This window comes from Lutra lutra, chromosome X (assembly GCF_902655055.1).
Source record: "Lutra lutra chromosome X, mLutLut1.2, whole genome shotgun sequence".
Taxonomy (NCBI): domain Eukaryota; kingdom Metazoa; phylum Chordata; class Mammalia; order Carnivora; family Mustelidae; genus Lutra; species Lutra lutra.
In genome coordinates this window covers 78,054,727-78,074,235 of record NC_062296.1, presented here as the reverse complement: position 1 = coordinate 78,074,235, position 19,509 = coordinate 78,054,727, and the positions used below count along the sequence as shown (strand labels likewise).

At 45.2% G+C, this 19,509-nt stretch overlaps 1 protein-coding gene and 1 long non-coding RNA gene across 3 annotated transcripts; one reads left to right on the top strand and one right to left on the bottom strand.

The window, feature by feature from the left end:
- Window positions 1-1,146: 1,146 nt before the first annotated feature.
- Window positions 1,147-9,844, bottom strand: LOC125092095 (uncharacterized). Of its 2 annotated transcripts, none has more exons than XR_007124820.1 (4): window positions 9,795-9,844; window positions 9,580-9,657; window positions 8,055-8,114; window positions 1,147-1,267 (listed from the first exon to the last, which is right to left on the bottom strand). It is a non-coding gene; the product is annotated as an uncharacterized LOC125092095 (long non-coding RNA). The 2 variants fall into 2 exon arrangements; XR_007124819.1 differs by having other exon boundaries at window positions 9,580-9,654.
- A 580-nt stretch (window positions 9,845-10,424) lies between these two features.
- LOC125092093 (melanoma-associated antigen B17-like) lies at window positions 10,425-12,591 on the top strand. The gene is made up of 2 exons (XM_047716401.1): window positions 10,425-10,446; window positions 11,166-12,591. The coding sequence occupies exon 2, from the start codon at window positions 11,203-11,205 to the stop codon at window positions 12,181-12,183; it is 981 nt and encodes a 326-aa protein (XP_047572357.1). The 5' UTR covers window positions 10,425-10,446; window positions 11,166-11,202; the 3' UTR covers window positions 12,184-12,591.
- Window positions 12,592-19,509: the final 6,918 nt, after the last annotated feature.

The following is a 19,509-nucleotide window of genomic DNA, read 5'->3' as shown; positions in this document are numbered from 1 at the left end:
GACCAGGTCCACCTGCTTGGGGGGCGGCGTGTGGTCCACAGGGGGCCTGGGGTGAGGGAAGGCTATTACCCCAGCTTGTAGCCCAGCTCCCCCCACTGCTCGCAGCCACTATATGTCTGATCAGTAAAGAGGCTGCCCCACCTGAAAAAAAAAATTGCTGGTGGTCCCAGTAGGAAGGGCTGGTTTTCCTCATATTGAAGTCAGAAAAATATAAGTTCTAGGGTCTTTCAGTTAACTTACCCATACTGACATTTAGCAGCTTAACACCTTTTTTTGTTTGCTTTGTCCCAAGTGACTAGTTCAACTACTCTTCATCCTGTTGCCTTTATGTGAGTGCATCACCTTTTATTCAAATTCTGTTATTTTGTAATTATGTTTATCATACTTCTTTCCTAGCTACTGGGTGTGTGGATGACATGGGAATCTTGTAGGTCGAATCTTGGCTAAGATATAAAGGGGACCCAGGCTAGAGCATGACTTGCCCAAACCTGTGTCCTCAAGCAGGGCAGGTAATTCATTAGCAGTTAACAAAGTTATGCCTTCGTTCCTCTGTGCAGGGAGATCCACAAAGGAAGGCAACAATACAACTAGAAGATCACTGCCTCCTTCCTTCCAGGACTTGATTTAATGTGGGGAAAAATAAAGAGAAGCAGGGAAGCGGAGAGCGGGTATAGCTGAGAAAAGGGCTTTTAATTCCTTTACTTCCTCTTCTTTTTCCCCCCCCCCCGGTTTTTCCTTCTGGCTATTCAAGTCATATTTAACTTTCCTATATGAATGATATGAATCCCATACATTCCAGTAACTCATTTGGTTGAGATGAGGCCCTTTTGAGAACCCCTACAAATACATTAATTTATACAAATTAAAAGAAGTGTCCTCAGGTCACTGCAAGACAAGATTCTTCAAGGTATATCATTCCTAATGTGACACAGAGAGGACATATTAAAAAGAACTGTAGGTAATAATTCCAGCTTCCCATATTTTTCTATAATCAAAGCCAATGGTGATCCTAATGGGATTTTAGAGCCCATAGTCTCATGCTTAATTAAGAGAAAAATCTCGAATTCAGAGAGGTTGGTTTTTCTGACAAGTATTCTGAAAGAGCGGAGAGTCAGAAGGGAGACTTTATAAGTTAAAGTCTCTTACCTATTGTGTGTCCACAGAACGTCTTACTCACGCGATTCAGGAACTTCCAGAAGTGTTACTCTCATTGCCAAATTTGCTGCGGTGTTAACTGGAAACAGAATCTCCTGCCAACTCAGAAATGCTTCTCCACAAAACATAGAAAAGAGAGAAAACAGTTTTATTTTTTAATAATAACTGAACCAGAATGTGACACCCATCACATTACCAAAGAGGAATAAGACAGAAAGCTTTTATGGTAGCCAAATAGATACAAACCATTACATCCATAATCTTAAGCTAATAGTTAACTATTCCTCAAGTAAGAGGACTTGACAACACCATTTACTACACATCGTTCATCCAAAAATTGCCTGGTAATTTGGGGCGGGGGAGAGCATCTTTGTTAGTTCATTGCCTTTATTCAAATAAATGGAGAAAAGAAAAACAACTTCTCATTTCTTTGTGACAAGAGATGGTTTTTTACAACTTGGAGACAGGTGCTGAAGTGAAACTTTCATGGAGACTGGGAGACAGGGGTGCTATTTTACTTAATGTTCACATTTCAAGGGCCTGACTCCTAGTTACTTCAGAAAAAAATTCCTAGGATGCAAACTGGCAAGAAGCATAATCAGCTCTTAAGAGTAACAAAGGTCTCAGAGGGGCAGAGAAAGTATTTACAAGTTTGTTAAAATAAATGCTCTACAAGGAGTCTCATTTCTTGATCTGCACGAGGAAGAACTGAAGTTTTTCTTTTCTTTTTTTACTGGGGTGTAATTGACATATCGTATTTTATTAGTTTCAGGTGTACATGATTCAATATTTGTACTTTTTTCTTATTTTAAATTTTTATTTGCCCTGAGGCCCTAAAGGGGATATGGGACTCCCCTAACTCTCAATATTATATAACACTCCATTTTGTTAACAGAAATGCTCTTGCTATGTGGGGGACCCTGAGGAAAAAGCCTGTGATGCTGTCAAGTGCCTGTGGAGAGGGCCCGTATGGGTTGGTTCTCATGTCGTGGAACTGCAGCCTAGCCTTTAGCCAACAGCTGACAACAACCACCAGAACAACAAAACCACATCAGCTTCTGAGCACCACTGCGCACAACGTGAAAGAGCTCAGATTTATTTCTAGTTTAGCCTTCAGCTGACCACACAGCTCACGTGACACCCTAGATGCCACTAGGTAATACTCTAAAGCAGAGACCAAAGTCGACTTTTACCTGGACATCTTACCCCTAGAAACTGTGAGATAATAAAGTTGTGCTTATCCTGCTAACTTGGTGCTGATTTGCTATGCAGCAGCAGTACAAAATGAAGACAAGGGACGCCTGTGTGGCTCAGTTGGTTAAGCGTGTGCCGTCAGCTCAGGTCATGATCTCAGGGTTCCGGGATTGAGTCCTACTTGAGGCTCCTTGCTCAATAGGGAGTCTGCTTCTCCCTCTGCCTGTCACTCTCCCTGCTTGTGTTCTCTCTTTCTCTCTCTGGCAAATAAATCAAATCTTAAAAAAAAAAAAAGAAAAGAAAAAGAAAATGAAGACAAAAGGATCTAACCATATTTACTTGGATGTTAACTCTTTCTTTCAGTCTTCATCCCTTGTATACCAAGGTTTTAAGCCTAAAATAGTTACCTGATGACAGGTAAAAATAGGTTCATGAAACATTTGAGTAAGTATGGAGAAATTGTTCACTCTGTCAAAGTTGAAGGAGGGTACCTGGAAGTAAGAATGTAGATCCAAGGTAAAGGCAGGCCTTGTTCTGGGCTGAGAGCTGCCCCTGATCATATCAATGAGAAAAACCAAAACAGCACCATTTTCCTCCATTTCTCCTCAACGTCAGATCCTTTGCACTTACTTCTGGATGACTCTTTCCACACTGAAGGACAGACTGGTAGAATTAAGTCTTTCTCACTAAAATTCCAGATACCACTTAGACTGTGGAGAGTCCCCATTCACACACCTCCAGACACAAGTGGTAGTTCGCTTGCTGGAGGAGGAGGTACTCACAGTGAACTCAATCAATGCCATCTGCCCACTATGGAATCATGGCCACTCCCTGCTTCCTGACCTCCCTCCGCTCAGAGTAGCCCTGATGACAACGAGGAGAAGAGAAGTCTTCCTTGCTCCCAAAGTACTCTGAACCCTACTGTGGGTCTCCATATGAGACCAGATAAGTAGTAGAATCTACAGGACAACTCCACAGGTGTAAAAAAAGGTGAGAGGCCAAAGAAGACCTAAATAGACATTTTGCCAAAGTAGACATCCAGATGGCCAACAGATACATGAAAACATGCTCAACATCATTAATCATCAGGGAAAAGCAAATCAAAACCACAACAAGTTATCACCTTACACCTGTTAGAATGGCTATCATCAAAATGACAAGAAATAACAAGCATTGACAATGACGTGGAGAAAAAGGAGCCATCTATGTGCTGTTGGTGGGAATGTAAATGGGTACAGCAACTCTGAAAAACAGTACAGAATTCCTCAAAACATTAAAAACAGAAATACCACAGGGTCCAATAGTTCTATTGGGTATTTACCCAAAGTAAACAAAAACACTAATTCCAAAAGATATACACACCCCTATGTTAACTACATTATTTATAATGGCCAAGATATGGAAGCAACCTAAGTGTCCATCAAAAGACAGATGAATAAGGAAAATGTTTTACACACACACACACACACACACACACACACACACAGATATTACTCAGCCATAATAAAGGATAAGCTTCTGTCATTTGAGACAACAGAGATCGACCTAGAGGACATTACGCTAGTGAAATAAGTCAGATTGAGAAAGCAAATACCATATGATTCCACTCCTAAGTAGAACCTAAACCAAAACCAAAACCAAACCAAACAAAACAAAACAAAAAACCCCAACCAAACAAAACAAAACCCCAAAAGAAGAAAGGAAAAGCAGAATCAGACCTATAGAGAACAAACTGATGGTTGCCAGAGGGGAAGGGGATGGGGGTTCGGCAAAATTGGTGAAGGGGAGCTATGGGATTCCACTTGTGAAATGAATAAATCATGGCGGAAAAAGGCACAGCATAAGAAATATAGTCAGTGACACTGTACTATTAATATAATAGGACAGATAGTAGCCACACTTGTGGCAAACATAGCATAATACATAAACTTGTCAAATCACTAAGCTGTACACCTGAATCTAATGTGACATTATGTGACAACTAAACTCAAATTTTAAAAAAAGGTAAAGTATTAAAAAAAGGCGGAGGGGGGAGGTGGAGAGTGCCAGGCTCCCAGTTTTCTCACCCCATAGCAGGAATACTCATTCTGCTGGAGAAGGAGGTGGGACACTGCTCCCATCACATCTGCAAGAGCTGGAACCTTCTCTAAGTTCCAAACGCATTCTTGGTTCTCTTTAGTGTGTCTGTAGTCAGTCCTACACCGCTGGTCACTACTGCTACTACTACTGTCTATAACACTAGTGTCCAGGTTATGCTTTCTTAAGATCCAGAGATTGACAGGTCAGTCAGGGACTAGGGCAGGGGAGGATGGGATAGACGGATCACCGGCCCAGGGAGTTTTCTCCCAAGCTAGCACTAAGTACATAAGTACTTCTCTTTGAAAGTGAAGGCCCATAATGGTAATCAGGCCAGATAAGCAGGGGACAAGGGGCCTGAACGAGCTGCCATTTCTTCTCTTCCTCTCCAGCTTGCATCATCCCCAGTCCTTCTGTTACTCAAGTGACTGATGTCCCCAAGTTCTTTCATCTCTTTCCCTCCAAATGTTTTATCTGACCCATACTGGTGTCCTTCTAGTTGACAGACTATACGATCTTTTTGCTCTTCTCACCTGTGACGTAATACTGAAAACTGTCATAATATAAATAATGGAAGGTTTTTAATCCCTTCTAGAACTGAATTTTGTGTCTAGCATGAGGGAAGTGTTATAGTGGTATTCTTTTTCAGTTTGGATTTCCAGTTGCTCCATTGTCCTATCTTAGTTAAAAAAAAAAAAAAATCTGTTCTTTCTCTGCTTCTCAACAATGACAGTTTTAATAATCAGAAGTTCACATATAAGTGGGTGTTGTGGGACACTCTATTCAGTTCTATTGGTTTCTTTGTTTATACTGACACATAGCACACGTTTTTAATTGCTACGGTTTCTAAAAAATGATTCTTAATGTCTAGTAGAGTAAGTCCTCCTATTTTTCTTTATTAAGAGCTCTTTGATTATTCTTGGTAATTTGTAAGTAAATTTAAAGCTCAGAATCAGCTTGTCAGACTTCATATACAAAAGCTATGTAGTTTCTTCTGGGGAGACTGGGTATTAATCTACACTGTAGATTACATTTGGGCAGAATTAACATGTTTACCATATTAAGTACTTCTTTCCATGAACAGGATAATACTCTTTATTCAGGTTTTCATTAATTTGTTGATATAGCAGCTGTATATATTTCATTTTTATTATGTATTTTATATATAAATACATATATTAGATGCCAGTATTTGTTATGGTACTTTACAAGCTATTGTTCCTTAATTTCATGGTCAAACATCTTGTTACTGCAGAATTAAAGTGTATGTTTTTATCCTGATGTCTTACTCGAGAACTTTTACAAATACTTTTATTGATATAACAGATTATCCTTATTTGTGGTTTCTGTAGGTATCCTTTACTTGTAATATATGTTTTTTTTATCATGAATGAGTGGTAAATTTCATAAAACACTATGATTGATTTTTTTTTTTTAAAGATTTTATTTATTTATTTGACAGAGAGAGATCACAAGTAGACAGAGAGGCAGGCAGAGAGAGAGAGGGAAGCAGGCTCCCTGCTGAGCAGAGAGCCCGATGCGGGACTCCATCCCAGGACCCTGAGATCATGACCTGAGCCGAAGGCAGCGGCTTAACCCACTGAGCCACCCAGGCGCCCTGATTGATTTTTTTTAACGTGAAATCCTCCTTTCATTCCTAGGAAAAACTTCGATCACATATGTCAGTGTATATATGCATACTAAAAAATTTCAGGAGAATAATGGAGAGACTTACTCAACTTAAAAAAATTTCAAGTATTACACATAAAGGTCTACAGTGTTAGCTGTGGGAAAGGGCCCAAATGCTACTTGGGTATGATAGCACTAAACAGATTTACCAGAAAAATATTTAAAGCATCCAAATGATTCAAGAGTTATTGAAACAGCAGCATATTACATCCAGATAATTAGAAGGCAGGAATAATGAAGATGAATGCAGAAGTGATGACGCAGATGACAGCAGAGCCAAATAATGAAAGCCAGTTCTTTACAAATATTTCTGTAGCACCTTCTGTAGGTCTTACCAGTTACAAAAGAAAGAAGCAGAAACAAGTGATAGTAAATAAAATTCTACCAAGTCTGTGTGTAGAGGAGATTTATAGGCTGTAATTAACAATCTAAATACTTTTACCATGATGTCAGGATAACAAAAGGTAGATAAGGAAAAGGTTCTACCTAGAGAGTTATTTTAGCTAATAGAGACAAAGGAATGACAGAATTACCATTGGGCAGCCCCTGATGGATTAATGGATGAGGGTGATGATCCTCAGTGACTGCTAACATCACCACAAAGGGATCACAGACATTATGTACTTCCTAATGGAAGTGCACAGCGGGCCCTCTGGAGAAGTGTTACCACTAAACAAACAAATAAACTTCAATCCGATTAAGCTTCTTCCTGTTACTGCTGAGTATTGTTGATGCTGAGAACCAGGTACACGGGGTTCAATATTCTGTTCTCTGAATGTTTGAGAATTTCAGTGATAATGTGATTTTCTTTTAAATAGCATGCCTTTAAATTTAAAAATCCAAGAGAAATGGACTATTTTTCAGCAAAAGAGAAATGATTAAATCGGTTCATACATAAATAGAAAACTTACGTTAACCATATAAACTAAAACTGTAGGTAAAACACAAGGTACCCTCAAAATGTTCCCGGACCAGCCAAATGTGAAGTCTCCTTAAACCAAATGCTGAAGGAGAAACGAATAAAACTTCTATATAAACTCTGTCAAACTATACAAAAAGAAGGGAAATGACTTACCTGCTCTAATGCCTTAGCTGTCTTTGATACAAAGACCAAATAAGGATATCCTGAAAAAAAAAGCACTTGACCTGGGCTCACTCCTACTGAGACAAATAACATAAACAACTTCACAGCATATGCAATACAGTGGCCAATAAAGACGTAAGTCCAAGGGATGCAAACATGGTATCATGTTAGAAAATATGAATCAGAATTCACTACATGAAGGGGGAGGGGAGAAGCATCTGACAACGTGCAGGGGTAAAGAAAGACCTTTTGACAGAAATTCTGCACCATTTCATGATAATAACTTTTAGTAAACTTCTTCAATGGAATTTCCATGTTGTAAAATCATGAGCAAATATACATAAATGTGAAATATTAGAAGCATTCCCAATAAAGTTTGCAAAAACAGAATTACAGTCCCACAAACTGGGACATGAATGCATAGCAGGGCACAGCCATGCACAAGAATGAGAAAATAAGAGGTATAAATAATACAAAGAAACAGATAATAATAATACTAATCTCATAACTAATATATCTAAAGTAATAAGCAAACACAATATTCAAATATATAAGGAATGTCAAATTGCTAGTATATACAAAATCCCTATAGTAAAATCAGAAGCCTGGTCACACAAAATCAATCCCGAATCAGAACACGTAGGGATGACGTACCATTTTCAACAGCAACAGACCTAAAAGGCACCTAAAAATGAAACCTGACAAAACTGCAGGTATTTATGGAGGCAACTAAAAAAATGTACTGATAGAGAAAGAAAATGTTCCACATGGAGCTGTAAAATATGTTTATTCAGGGGAAGAGAATAGTATACAGATATAAATTCCCCTTAAATTATTTAAAGATTTAGAGCCTTACCTGTAGCTTCCAAGATGAAAACTGATCGCAGGCCGCTGTTTCCTGTGCCCAGAATCAGCCCTTGGAAAAACTAAAGGAATAAACAACACAAGATCAACAACAGTCATACTGCGAAAGCCCTGAGGGGCACTAAGTGTGCACTGAACTAGGACTTGTGTGGGGGCGGACCCTGAAGTTGAGACAGGTCTGTAGAAGACAGCACTGGTGGGCGGAAAGAGTTTAGGTTTGGCCTTGATTTTCCCAGCCCTGCCCTGGGATACTCAATTACTGGTGCTTCACGGAAGGAACCTCTCTGAAGGCAGCTAGCTCCTCAGGGCCCATGTGCCAGGACTCTAGGGTATACCAGGACGGCACCAAAGTTTAGGTTGGTTGAGGCGGTCTGAGTCAGTGGGTCCGGACACTGCCCTAATAACTACTATAAATTTCTTTTGTTGGTGAGGACTGGGCCTTTATTTTTTGTAGCCATCTCAGTAGATTTTAAGGCATGAATGAAAATAGAACACTTGAGATCTAGTCTCTTAGCAAATTTCAGGTAAATAACACATTATTATTAACTATAGTCACTGTGCTGTACAGGTTTCCAGAACTTACTCATAACTGAAAGACTGTACCCTTTCCTGAGTATCTCTCCCTCTCCTGTCACTACCTAGCCTCTGGTAACCACCATTCTCCTCTGTTACTGTGACTTATATCTTTGTTCTCTCTGTAGATTCCACATGTAAGTGAGATCATATAGTATTTGTTTTTCTGGGTCTGCCAGTTTCACTTAGCACAATGTCCCCCTGATTCATGCACACTGTTGAAAATGGGATTTCTTAGAATACACATGAAAATGGTAACTATGGAAAGCCATAGGTTGACTAGTTTTTGATAATCATTTCACAGTGTATGATCATATGAAGGCATCACATTGTGTGTGTGTATATAAAATTTTTATATGTTCAAAACGTAAATATTGAAATAGAATACCAAGTATCATAGTAGTTATACAGAAGGCAGAAACTTACCCACGAAACTTTCAGAAATGACAGTGATGTCAGCCAGGAGAGGCCCTAGGGTAAGCGACCAGGCTTAGAAGTACCTCAGTTTCTCCACAGGGTTCTTGAGGACCATGCTGGGGTGGGGGTGGGGGGCGGCGCTGCATTTACAAAAGGGAAGAACTCTAAGACTGTAAAGAACTCCATTCAAGATCCCTATCCCAGAACACTGGACCCCAGAGGATTCTCATTTTCCTGCAGCCACTTCTAGAAGGCCTTAGGGAGGAGTAGCCCAAAGAAGTATACCTTCAGTTCACATCAGGAATCACAGGGACTTGATGGCATTTATAATGAGGGGTTGACCTCAAATCAGCAAACGGAGATTGCCCAGTACCCACAAGCGATCAAGGAAAGACACTGAGAGACGATTCAGGGAGTGAAGTCCTCATCAAAATGCAGAGGCCCCCCCAAAAGCTACCAGCATCTGACTGTTAGACTGGGGAAGCCCCGGGCATGCAGCTAAGCTCAGACACCCAAATACTTCTTACCGGAGGTTGGGAATGAAAGACACCCTTGGTTTCAGGCCAGCACACTCGGCACAGCAGAGGAAGAATTCACTAGACCTGCTAAGACTCAGCAAAAGCCTTTGTGATCCTGCGGAACTCCCCCCTGCAATCCAGCACACCACACACTACCCACATCACTCCCTACCCCGCCCAAAGAGCTCCACCCACAGAGCCCCGCCCCCACCTCCCAGACCCACATGACCGGAAGTGGACCTCCTGGCCCTCGAGAACTTCCTCCGGACCACGCTGTGGGCGCTGAGGCGTTGTCCGACAGATCCTGCCTAGGGTGAGCCCAGACAGGGGTCCTGCATACTATTAGGGGTCGAGGTGCGAGGAGTCCCGGGTTACAACTTTGGGGATACACCTTCGACAAACCCCCAGCCCCAACTCCCCCGGAAAGAGAGGTACAACAGGCCCTGCCCCGCTCCGCCCCTGCTCTCGGGGCTCGGAGGCCCCAACATGGCGGTTAAGCCCCAGGTCCCTTCACTTATCTCGCGGGGTCTTGGGGATTGCAGGCCTTGTCCCGGGACTGCCGGGCTCTGGCTCAGCTCAGCACAGGCAGAGACCCCCAGGCCTACTGGCGGGAAGGAGATGGCCTTTGTGACGATTGGGGGGAATCCATACCCCAGAACAGAGGCCACGTGGAGTCTCCGCTCCTGGCCTTGGCCGTGGCCTGGGAGGGTCTGGGCTGGTCTAAAGACTGAGGTGCTGCCTCACTTTGTGGTTCAGAAACTCAGGGCGGTAGGGGCCTTGGTCTAAGGTACTGGCTACCGGTCAGCAGAAGGAAGATTTCCGGGTCGTGCCGGCACTCAGGGTGCTAATGAGTCTCCAGCACCTGCCGCCATTACCGTGAGTGGCCAGAAGCGGGGCAAGGGAGGACCCGGAGTGAAGACTGCGGGAACCAGGAACAATAGGGCCTGTCCTTTCCTGTCGATCCTTAACATTCCAAGAAAGGGACGTCAGGCTGAGACATCCCATCATTTCTCCCATCAGGTCTCAGGCAGGTTTCAGCTTTAATCTGCAGGGGCAGCCTGCAGTCAGAGGAAGGGAGGGCCCCAGGTCCTACACGGAGTCAGAGTGGGGGTTCTGCGTCATTTCGAGGACCCCACGAATTCAGGGCAGAGAAGCCCTCCCATCAGTGGTCAGCACTAGGTGCCCCTGACTTCAGCGGTGGGCTGAAGGCTCCCTCCTTCCCTCCTTGAGGGTACCATGGAAGATCCCAGGGTCGCCTTCAGAGCAGGGGAGGGGGGTGGGGGCCCAGGTCTTCCCAACACTTAACAGGGGACCGTCTCCCCCACCCCCCACTCCTCAGGCCTACCTGGATACTGGGGTCTTCACTTTCAGGAACACTGCCGTCACCCTGGTAACACCCCGGCAGGGCTGGCTGGCTGGGGCCCAAGGCTCACACCACCTTCCTCCTCAGGGCCCAGGCTGACCAGGGTAACGGGAGCCCTGTAGGGTCCTAGAGCAGTGCCCTGAGGGACCCTGCAGGGGCGGCCGTGGGCAAAGCCAGGGTGGGACCTCTCCACTGAAGGGGCTCCCCCCACCTCACTGGCCCCTCTCTCCAGGTGCCTTCGCTGCCTGCCAGCCCTGACCAGTGTCACCATGCCTCGGCGCCAGAAGAACAAGGCCCGTGCCCGGGAGAAACGCCGCGGTGAGGCTCAGGGTGTCGGGGGTGCTCCTGCTGCTGCACCAGCACCACCAGCAGCAGCAGAAGAGCCCCCCCGCGCTCCCCCGGGCTCCCCGGAGGAGGCGGGTCCATCTTCACCACCCGAAGGTGGCCCGGCCCCTGGGTCTCCTGGCGCAGGGTCCCCAGGCCTGCCAGGCGACCAGGGCGCTGAGAACCCGGCCGCGGCTGCGGCCCCGGCCGCCCCTCTGGCCATTCGCAAAACGCCCCTGATCCGCAAGGCCAGCATGCTGGTGCAGTTCCTGCTGGAGAAGCACAGCTCCGGGGAGCCCCTGATGCGCGTGGCGCTGCTGAAGATCATCGGCAGGAAGTACCGCGAGCACTTCCCCGAGATCTTCAGGCTCACCTCCCAGCGCATGGAGCTGGTCTTCGGGCTGGAGGTCCGGGAGGCCGACGACCGCGGCCAGTCCTACAGGCTGGTCAGCAAGCTGGCCCAACCCGGCGAGGGCACCCTGGGCGGCGGCAGCAAGGGGCTGCCCAAGTCCGGCCTCCTGATGGCGCTCCTGGGCGTGATCTTCATGAAGGGCAACCGCGCCAGCGAGGAGGAGGTCTGGGAGTTCCTCAACGTGCTGGGCGTGCAGGAGGGCAAGAGGCACCTGGTCTTCGGTGAGCCGCGCAAGCTCATCACCCGAGACCTGGTGCGCCAGGGCTACCTGGAGTACCGCCCGGTGCCCGCCAGCGACCCTCTGCGCCACGAGTTCCTGTGGGGCCCGAAGGCCCGCGCGGAGACCAGCAAGATGCAGGTGCTGCAGGTCATGGCCAAGATCAACGACACGGTGCCCAGCTCTTACCCCCAGCTGTACGAGGAGGCTCTGCTAGACGAGGAGGAGCGTGTGGGGGCCAGACCCCAGGCCAGGGGGTCTGCCGCGAAGGGGGCCCGTAGCAAGCGCCGCGTCTAGTCAGGCAGTCGGGGCGGCTGCTTTTCCCTGGGGTGGAAGAGGGCACCTTCCCAGTAGTGCAGAGCCCTAGGGATCGGAGGGAAAAAAAGCATAGATGTTCCTCCTGTTTGTTCTAAACTGTTAGCTTCTATAAACATATATTGTTATACTTATTTAGGTGTTCTCAAATGTGTTTTTTCTTGTAATAGGTCATTTAGCTCTAGAATATAAACTTAAGAATGGCATGGATCTCATTTATTGCTGTCTCACAAGGGAGAGTTGTAGGTTTGGTATATGAAAAAGAAAGTCACAAACTTTCTATATCTATACTGTATTTATGATCCAAAAGCAGATAACATGGCATTGCAAATAGGCATTTCATGAAAATGTGAAAGAAGAACACAGTAAAATACTTAGGAACACAAGATAGAGAAAAAAAATTGTTAAAATGTGTTTTAAACAAAAATAAAATGTGTTTTAATTCATGGTTTGCCTCTTCCTTTTAGTCTTAGTGAAAAATAAGATACTTTAATTTAGTTAGCTTAAGAATGTTTGTTTTTGTCCTTGTGCACTAAACATTCTCTGCTATCTACAGTATTAAAAATAAACTTAGATGGGAGGGTGGTATTTTGGGGATTGATAATAATAACTGCCATTCATTCAGACCCAGTATTTCTTTTTTTTTTTCTTTTTAAACAATAGCTTTGATTCTTTTTTTTTTTTTAAAGATTTTTATTTATTTGACAGACAGAGATCACAAGCAGGCAGAGAGAGAGGAGGAAGCAGGCTCCCCGCTGAGCAGGAGCCCGATGCGGGGCTCGATCCCAGGACCCCGGGATCATGACCCGAGCCAAAGGCAGAGGCTTTAACCCATTGAGCCACCCAGGTGCCCCCAGACCCAGTATTTCTTAAAGAGTATGCCAAGTGCTTTATATAGTACAGAAATGCCAACGTTCCTATAGGATAGAGCTTAGCAAACTTCATTTACAGATAAAATGACTTGTAAGTATCTCAAGTTCAAAGGAGTGGTAAGTGACCTTGCTGCGACTGGATCCCTGGTCTGGATTGGTCCCGATCAGTCTAGAGACCCATGCTCTGCCTCTCCTCCCAGCCTAAGCCAAACCTTCTTTTATTTTGTTTTTCTTCCTCTTACTCCAAAATATATCTCATAGATAAACAAAACCCTGACCCAAAGTAGTGTTTTGGAATACACAGCCACAGTAATAGTAATGCTAAGTAAATGAGTAGTGTGAAGAAATAAAATAAATGATAAGAGAGTCTCATAGGCCTTAATTGAATTTAAGGTAAGGACAATGAGTGCTGATGAATGGACCCCCATAACAGAAAGGGCCATACTGAGGCCGCAGGCAGGGTAAGCCACGGAAAAGCAGGCTGACTTCCCCCTCTAGTGTCTCAGAAAGATGACAACCTTGGTGAAAGGCTGGCAGACTTAGGCTACGCATAATTAAGGTCAAAAACCTGGGCAAAGACTCAGGGGCTACTAACTCCAGAAGACTGGGGTGTCATAAAATTCTGCCCCTACTATCACCTTTCAGAAGATCCTAACAGCCCTGGGCAGACAGGATTCATTCTTCTAATTTGGAGCCTCCAAGCAGGTAATGGCCTTAGTCTGAGGAGTATGGCCTTTTCAGGCGAGTGGAGGGTAGAGCCCCACGTTTAGTCATGAGTCAAGATGAAGGATGAGGAGCTAGGGGACCACTCACCCCAGGATCGAGGAGAATGCCCAGACTCCCACCCTTGCTGTCAGACCTAGGAGGCCCAGGGCAAAGCTCTCTAGCTGAGGTGTCCCTGTTTCCATGGGACATGGACTCATAGAGGAGAGGGCCTTTGTCTAATGGGAGCAGCCTTACTCAGTAGAAGGTGGAAACCTACTTCCTCATTGGAGTCAAGCTGATCACTCTAAAGGAAGATAAGTGGACCCCAACCAGAACAGAAGGGGCCACATGGAGCCCCACCACTGATGTCTTCCCTCAATAAACCCAGGAATGGTGGCATGATGAGGCCTACTCACTTCCTTTTAGGGCCATCTCAGTGAGGTGGGGCACTTGGTCTAAAGAACAAGCATTAGGTTAGCAAAGGGAGATATTCCACGTCACACCAAGAACCAAGGATAGGGCCCTACGTAAGAGGGAACCATCTAGATCATAAAAGTGGAGACACAACAGGATACCTCTCCTACTGTCAACTATGTGACCACAGGAAGTTTTGTCACATAAGGCAATCCTAGGTGGTCAGAGGGAATGAAAGGAGTTAGTGTGCGAGAACAGGCTCCCAGTGTAAAGACTCTGAGTGAGGACTAGGGAAACACGGAAACACCCAACCGAAGACAGAGAGAGGAACAAACTTGCCACCATCCTCTCAGACCTGAGGAACTCTAGGAAGGAGTACTCATATGTGTCACCCACTGGCTTCCAGCCCCGGGGGACTTAGGTCAGTAGGAGGAGGCATCATAGATCTTGAGAGAGTGAGGACTATAGGTATCACCAGCCTCAGAACAGTAGAGTCCCATAGTTTTGTTCCTTGCTATTAGCTCTCAGAATCTCCAAACAGCTGTGACTAGATGCAACTTCCACTTCTGGGGACTCAGGGCAGTAAGGTCCATGGTCTGAAGCTAGCATAGGGACAAATTCTAGGTTGTGCCAGAGTTAAGGGTAAGAAGCCTGCAAATGGAGCAGCACATGAAAACCATAGCAATGGGGGCAGTGCTGTCAGTCCTGGGAGACATTTGGCTAGCTGGCAAGCAGAGCAAAAGAGCAACTCTCAGCTCCTGTTGGGGTGACAGAGATATGAGGACAGTAATAGGTCAAGAGAGGAAGGAACGAGGCCATCTCTGAGTCAAAGTGAGGAACCTGAGTGAGGACCAGTGAGGCGAACCATCACAAGCTCCAGATTTGCCTACCACAGGCAGGTGTGGCCCAATATGGCTCTCCTCACTCTTTCTGGTGGGTCTCTGAGAGTTGTGGCCTTACTATGAGGAGATGACTTCAGGCCTCCGAAGATTCAACCTGAGAACGCTGACTGAAGACTGGGGGGGTGGGGGACACAGCCCAGCCCCTGAATAAAGGAGACAACAAAGAGTCCAGCTTGCCCCTGCTTTCAGCACTTTAAGGCTCAGGGCAGGGGTGACAAGCAGAAGGTCCCCTATCCCTCCTTTACCTCTAAGGGAGGTAAAATCCTTAGTCGGAAGGTGAAGCCACTAGAGGACAGAAGGGTGGGCCCCTAGGTGGCACACTGAGTAGACTCCTTACTCTAGAACATAGGAGACCCCACGGCCAGCCCCTGCTGTCACCCCAGTAATGCCCAGACAGGGCTGGCTGGCTGGGGCCCAAGGCTCACACCACCTTCCTCCTCAGGGTGCTCAGGGCCCAGGCTGACCAGGGTAACGGGATCCCTGGGGGGTGGGGTCCTAGAGCAGTGCCCCCGGGGGACCCTGCAGGGGTGGCCGTGGGCAAAGCCAAGGTGGGATCTCTCCACTGAAGGGGCTCCTCCCACCTCACCATCCCCCCTCTCCAGGTGCCCTCACTGCCTGCTAGCCCTGCCCAGTGCCCTCAGGCCTCAGGCGCAGGACAGCAACCTTTGCCTCCATGGGAAATGCCCCTGGGGTCTTGAGGGTATGCAGTCTACTGCAGCAGCAGCCAAAGAGTTCCCCCATCCTCCTCCTTGTTTTGGGGGTACTCCCCAGAGGTCCCCTGTTGCTGGCACTCCCCTGGAGCCACAGAGAGCCTATCCACCACTATGGCTACTGTAGTCTAGGGGCTGTTGCCACGTAAGGGAGACTGTGAACTCCACTCTACTTGCACAGAAATGTCAAATTAAAAGAACGGGTGAGGCAGAGGGGAGGTTCCTGATGAGAGCAGCCTCAGGCAAATGCTCTGAAGCAAGGCACTGTGGAGCCTGGTGACACTGCCCCTGCCTTCCAGGAGGTCATTTTAAGTTAAGCAGGAGAGCGGACGAGATGAAGTTGTGAGAACTGTAAGCGAGGAACTGACCCTCAGATGGTGGGTCTCAGAGTTGAGAGACTGAAGACTAGGATGAAAAACTGAAAAAAGTAACTTACTAGTTACTTTGGGATGGTGGGTAAAGCAGAGAACATCCCTCCCTGGGGCAGGAACAGAAAGGGTCCTGTGCTCTGGTCCCAGAGCATGTGAACACAGTGCACGAACCAGGGATTTTATGGACATGATCTCTAGGAAATTTCTAAGAAACAAAGGTGACACTCCTCTGAAGGGAGACGTCACTTCACTGTCTTTGCTCTGGCCCGGGAGAGCCAGAACCTACTCCATAAAAGGCGCAGTCTATTAATTAAATTATTTTGAGAGTAATCTGGCAAACCTCTAAAGGAAGGCTAGACTTTCGGTGGTGGTGAAATGAATAAAAATAGGGGTGGTTTGGCTGTAAAGGCATCTGAGAGGGAAACTGTTGGCCCCTGACACAAATACTAGGACCTCTGAATTACATCTAGTTGGGGGAGACTCTTCCACACTCAAATTAAATAAATATTTTCATTCCTTCCAAAGGCATAGCATGTTTTCTGACTTCTCATAAAATTAAAAGAAAAAATCCCAAAGGAGTTGGTATTATTCTCTGGTGTCATATTTATCATAGCAACAAATCCTGTTCTTTTAAAGATCACTGTATCAGGCGCTTTGCAAACATCGCATCTATTCCCAGGGTCCTACCAAATGGGACACCTCAGACTCACTTTGCAGATGACAAACCTACGATTTTGTCAAGTTCATTTGGCTTGTAAGTGATAGTGCTGGGACTAGAGCCCTGGTCTGAATGTGTCCTGAGGCCACACTGTGCCACTCCTCCCAGCTGAAGACACACCTAGCGTCCCTTATTTCACTTTTCTTCCCACTACTCCACAACAGATCACAGGCAATATGATGTATTTTATGGGGACTAACATAGCACAACAAAAACAAATAAACAAAAAAAGAAATTTAAAAAAAAAAGAAAGAAAGAAAAAAAGGAACTTGTAGCCAAATGTCAAAAGCAGGCCTAAAGGGGCATCGTTAATATGAGAAGAAACCACAGTGTGGGGACTGGCTATAGGCTGCATTTATCAAAGAGCCACCTACACCGGCCTTATGGGTTCTGGAGAGCAGGCTGTGCCCTGGTTCCCAGCACACGTGTTCAGTTCCCATGCTGTCCTGCATTACAGCATTCCTGCCCTGGGCCTTCCCTACTCTGCCCTCACGTCCCACTCTAGAATCCCTTAACGGTGTGGTATTTGAGACTGGCCTCTGAACAAAGACACGGATGAGGGAGCTTAACCAAGTGGTCAATAACCAAAGCCTCCCTCACAATTTGGGGATGAGGAATGACCCGGGATCTCACTATGCAGCAAGCACCTGCTGACGCTGAAATCCTCAGAAGCCCAGAGCACTTCTGTGAGAAGAAAGTGGTTCCTTGGGAGACACGCTGTCTTGGAACAGCAAAGATCAAAATAGTTCAGCACCGTTCTGTTGCCTCTTATCTCAGTCCTTGCCCCAGAGGAATACCTTGGTTTTTCCTCACCTACTCATGCTTGTAAAATGTCCTGCATGCCCAGTCATGCTGAGGGTTGCCCGGACCCATGAGCAAAGCTTCTGACCATGCTTCAAGAGGAGAACTTTCTCACCCTATTGAGACTTTAGACTCTATTCAAGAGGTGAGTGCAGAAAGGATGAGAATGTTCTTTTATTTACTATATGTCTATATTTAACATGTTTCATTTTTCCTCTTGTGTTTTGAACAAATGGAGTAATCATACATCTTGTGAAGCCTCATCTCATCACGCTAGAATGTTTCACTTCTAGATCAATTTTGGTTAATTCTTGTCCACACTGCTGGACATATTTTCTGCTTCTTTGCACGCCTAGTGACTTTCAGCTGGAGGCTGAAGACTGCGAATTTTGTCCTATTCACACTTATCCAGCCTAAGTGACCTCAACAGTTTTTTTTTTTCAGTCCATCTACCCTTTTGAGCTTTGTTGTGATACTCAACTAAGTTACCTGGAAACACTCTGATCTTTTTGGTTCTTGATTTTAAGCTCTGTTAGGTGAGACCAGAAAGCAAAAATTTAAGGCTAATTTTGTATCCCTAGAGACACAAAACCCTTCTGTGGACTCTATGTAATGCTCTGAGCATGATACAGTTTGGCACTTTGATAAAGGGAATAAGAAGTATTCTGAGCCGTGTATGGACTCTAATATTTTCTTTCTGTAGAATTCTCTCCTCTCTGCTGCTTTGCCTTGTGGACGCTAGTCCCATGGTCCTCCTTGGACCCCTGGCTTCTCCAGAAGACCACCAGTTTCACCTGAACTACTCAAGGTAGCAAGCCAGGCCAATTCTAGACTTGCTTCATTTTTTTTCAATCTCTCAGGGGTCACTATCTTTCCTTGCCTGGTGCCCAGTATATTGAAAACATTTCTCATTTGTATTTTATTATCTGGCCTTTTTCCTTTTCTTTTTTTGGTAGATGTTTCAGGTAAGTGGTTAAATCTGTTCCCTGTTATTCCATCTTTGCCAGAAGTAGTAAGACTACAAATTTAAAACCCAAGTTACTATGGCATGCAAATGTCCCAAGGTGAAAGCTCATATTTCAAACACGTTCAAATTAAAACAAGGATCAAAACACTGTGGGACATGCACAATAATATATATGTTCATATGGGCATATTTACGCATAAGTTGGAAGTATAAACCTGTAAAACAAAATATAAGCAGGGTTCCTATCTTGATGGTGAAAATTGCACGATTTTAAAAATCGCACTTAGGTTCAATATTTTCTTCACTAGGGAAAAAAATGAATCACCAGTAGTAGGATATGTATATTCAACCAACTTAAGAGCCTCCCTCCAGGGAAAAGTATTTTAAAAGCACAAATTATATTTATATCTAAAGCACAGTCTCCCTGAGATGACTATATCCTTCAACCACATGAAGGACTGTATGCAGGTGATGTAGGCAGCAATAAATAGCACTAATTACTTTCAGTGTTGTAAATTTGAAGTTTATATATTTTTTGGAAAAGCTCAGTATATGAAAAAAAAATGTTTATCATCATTAGCCATCAGGGAGATTCAAATCAAAACCACATTGAGATACCACCTTACACCAGTTAGAATGGCCAAAATCAACAAGACAGGAAACAACGTGTGTTGGAGAGGAGGTGGAGAATGGGGAACCCTCTTACATTGTTGGTGGGAAAGCAAGTTGGTGCAGCCACTTTGGAAAACAGTGTGGAGATTCCTTAAGAAATTAAAAATAGAGCTTCCCTATCACCCTGCAATTGCACTACTGGGGATTTGCCCCAAATATACAGATATAGTGAAAAG

Excerpts from the sequence above, each read along its gene's own strand:
- LOC125092093 (XM_047716401.1), top strand. The coding sequence starts at position 11,203 with ATGCCTCGGCGCCAGAAGAACAAGGCCCGTGCCCGGGAGAAACGCCGC.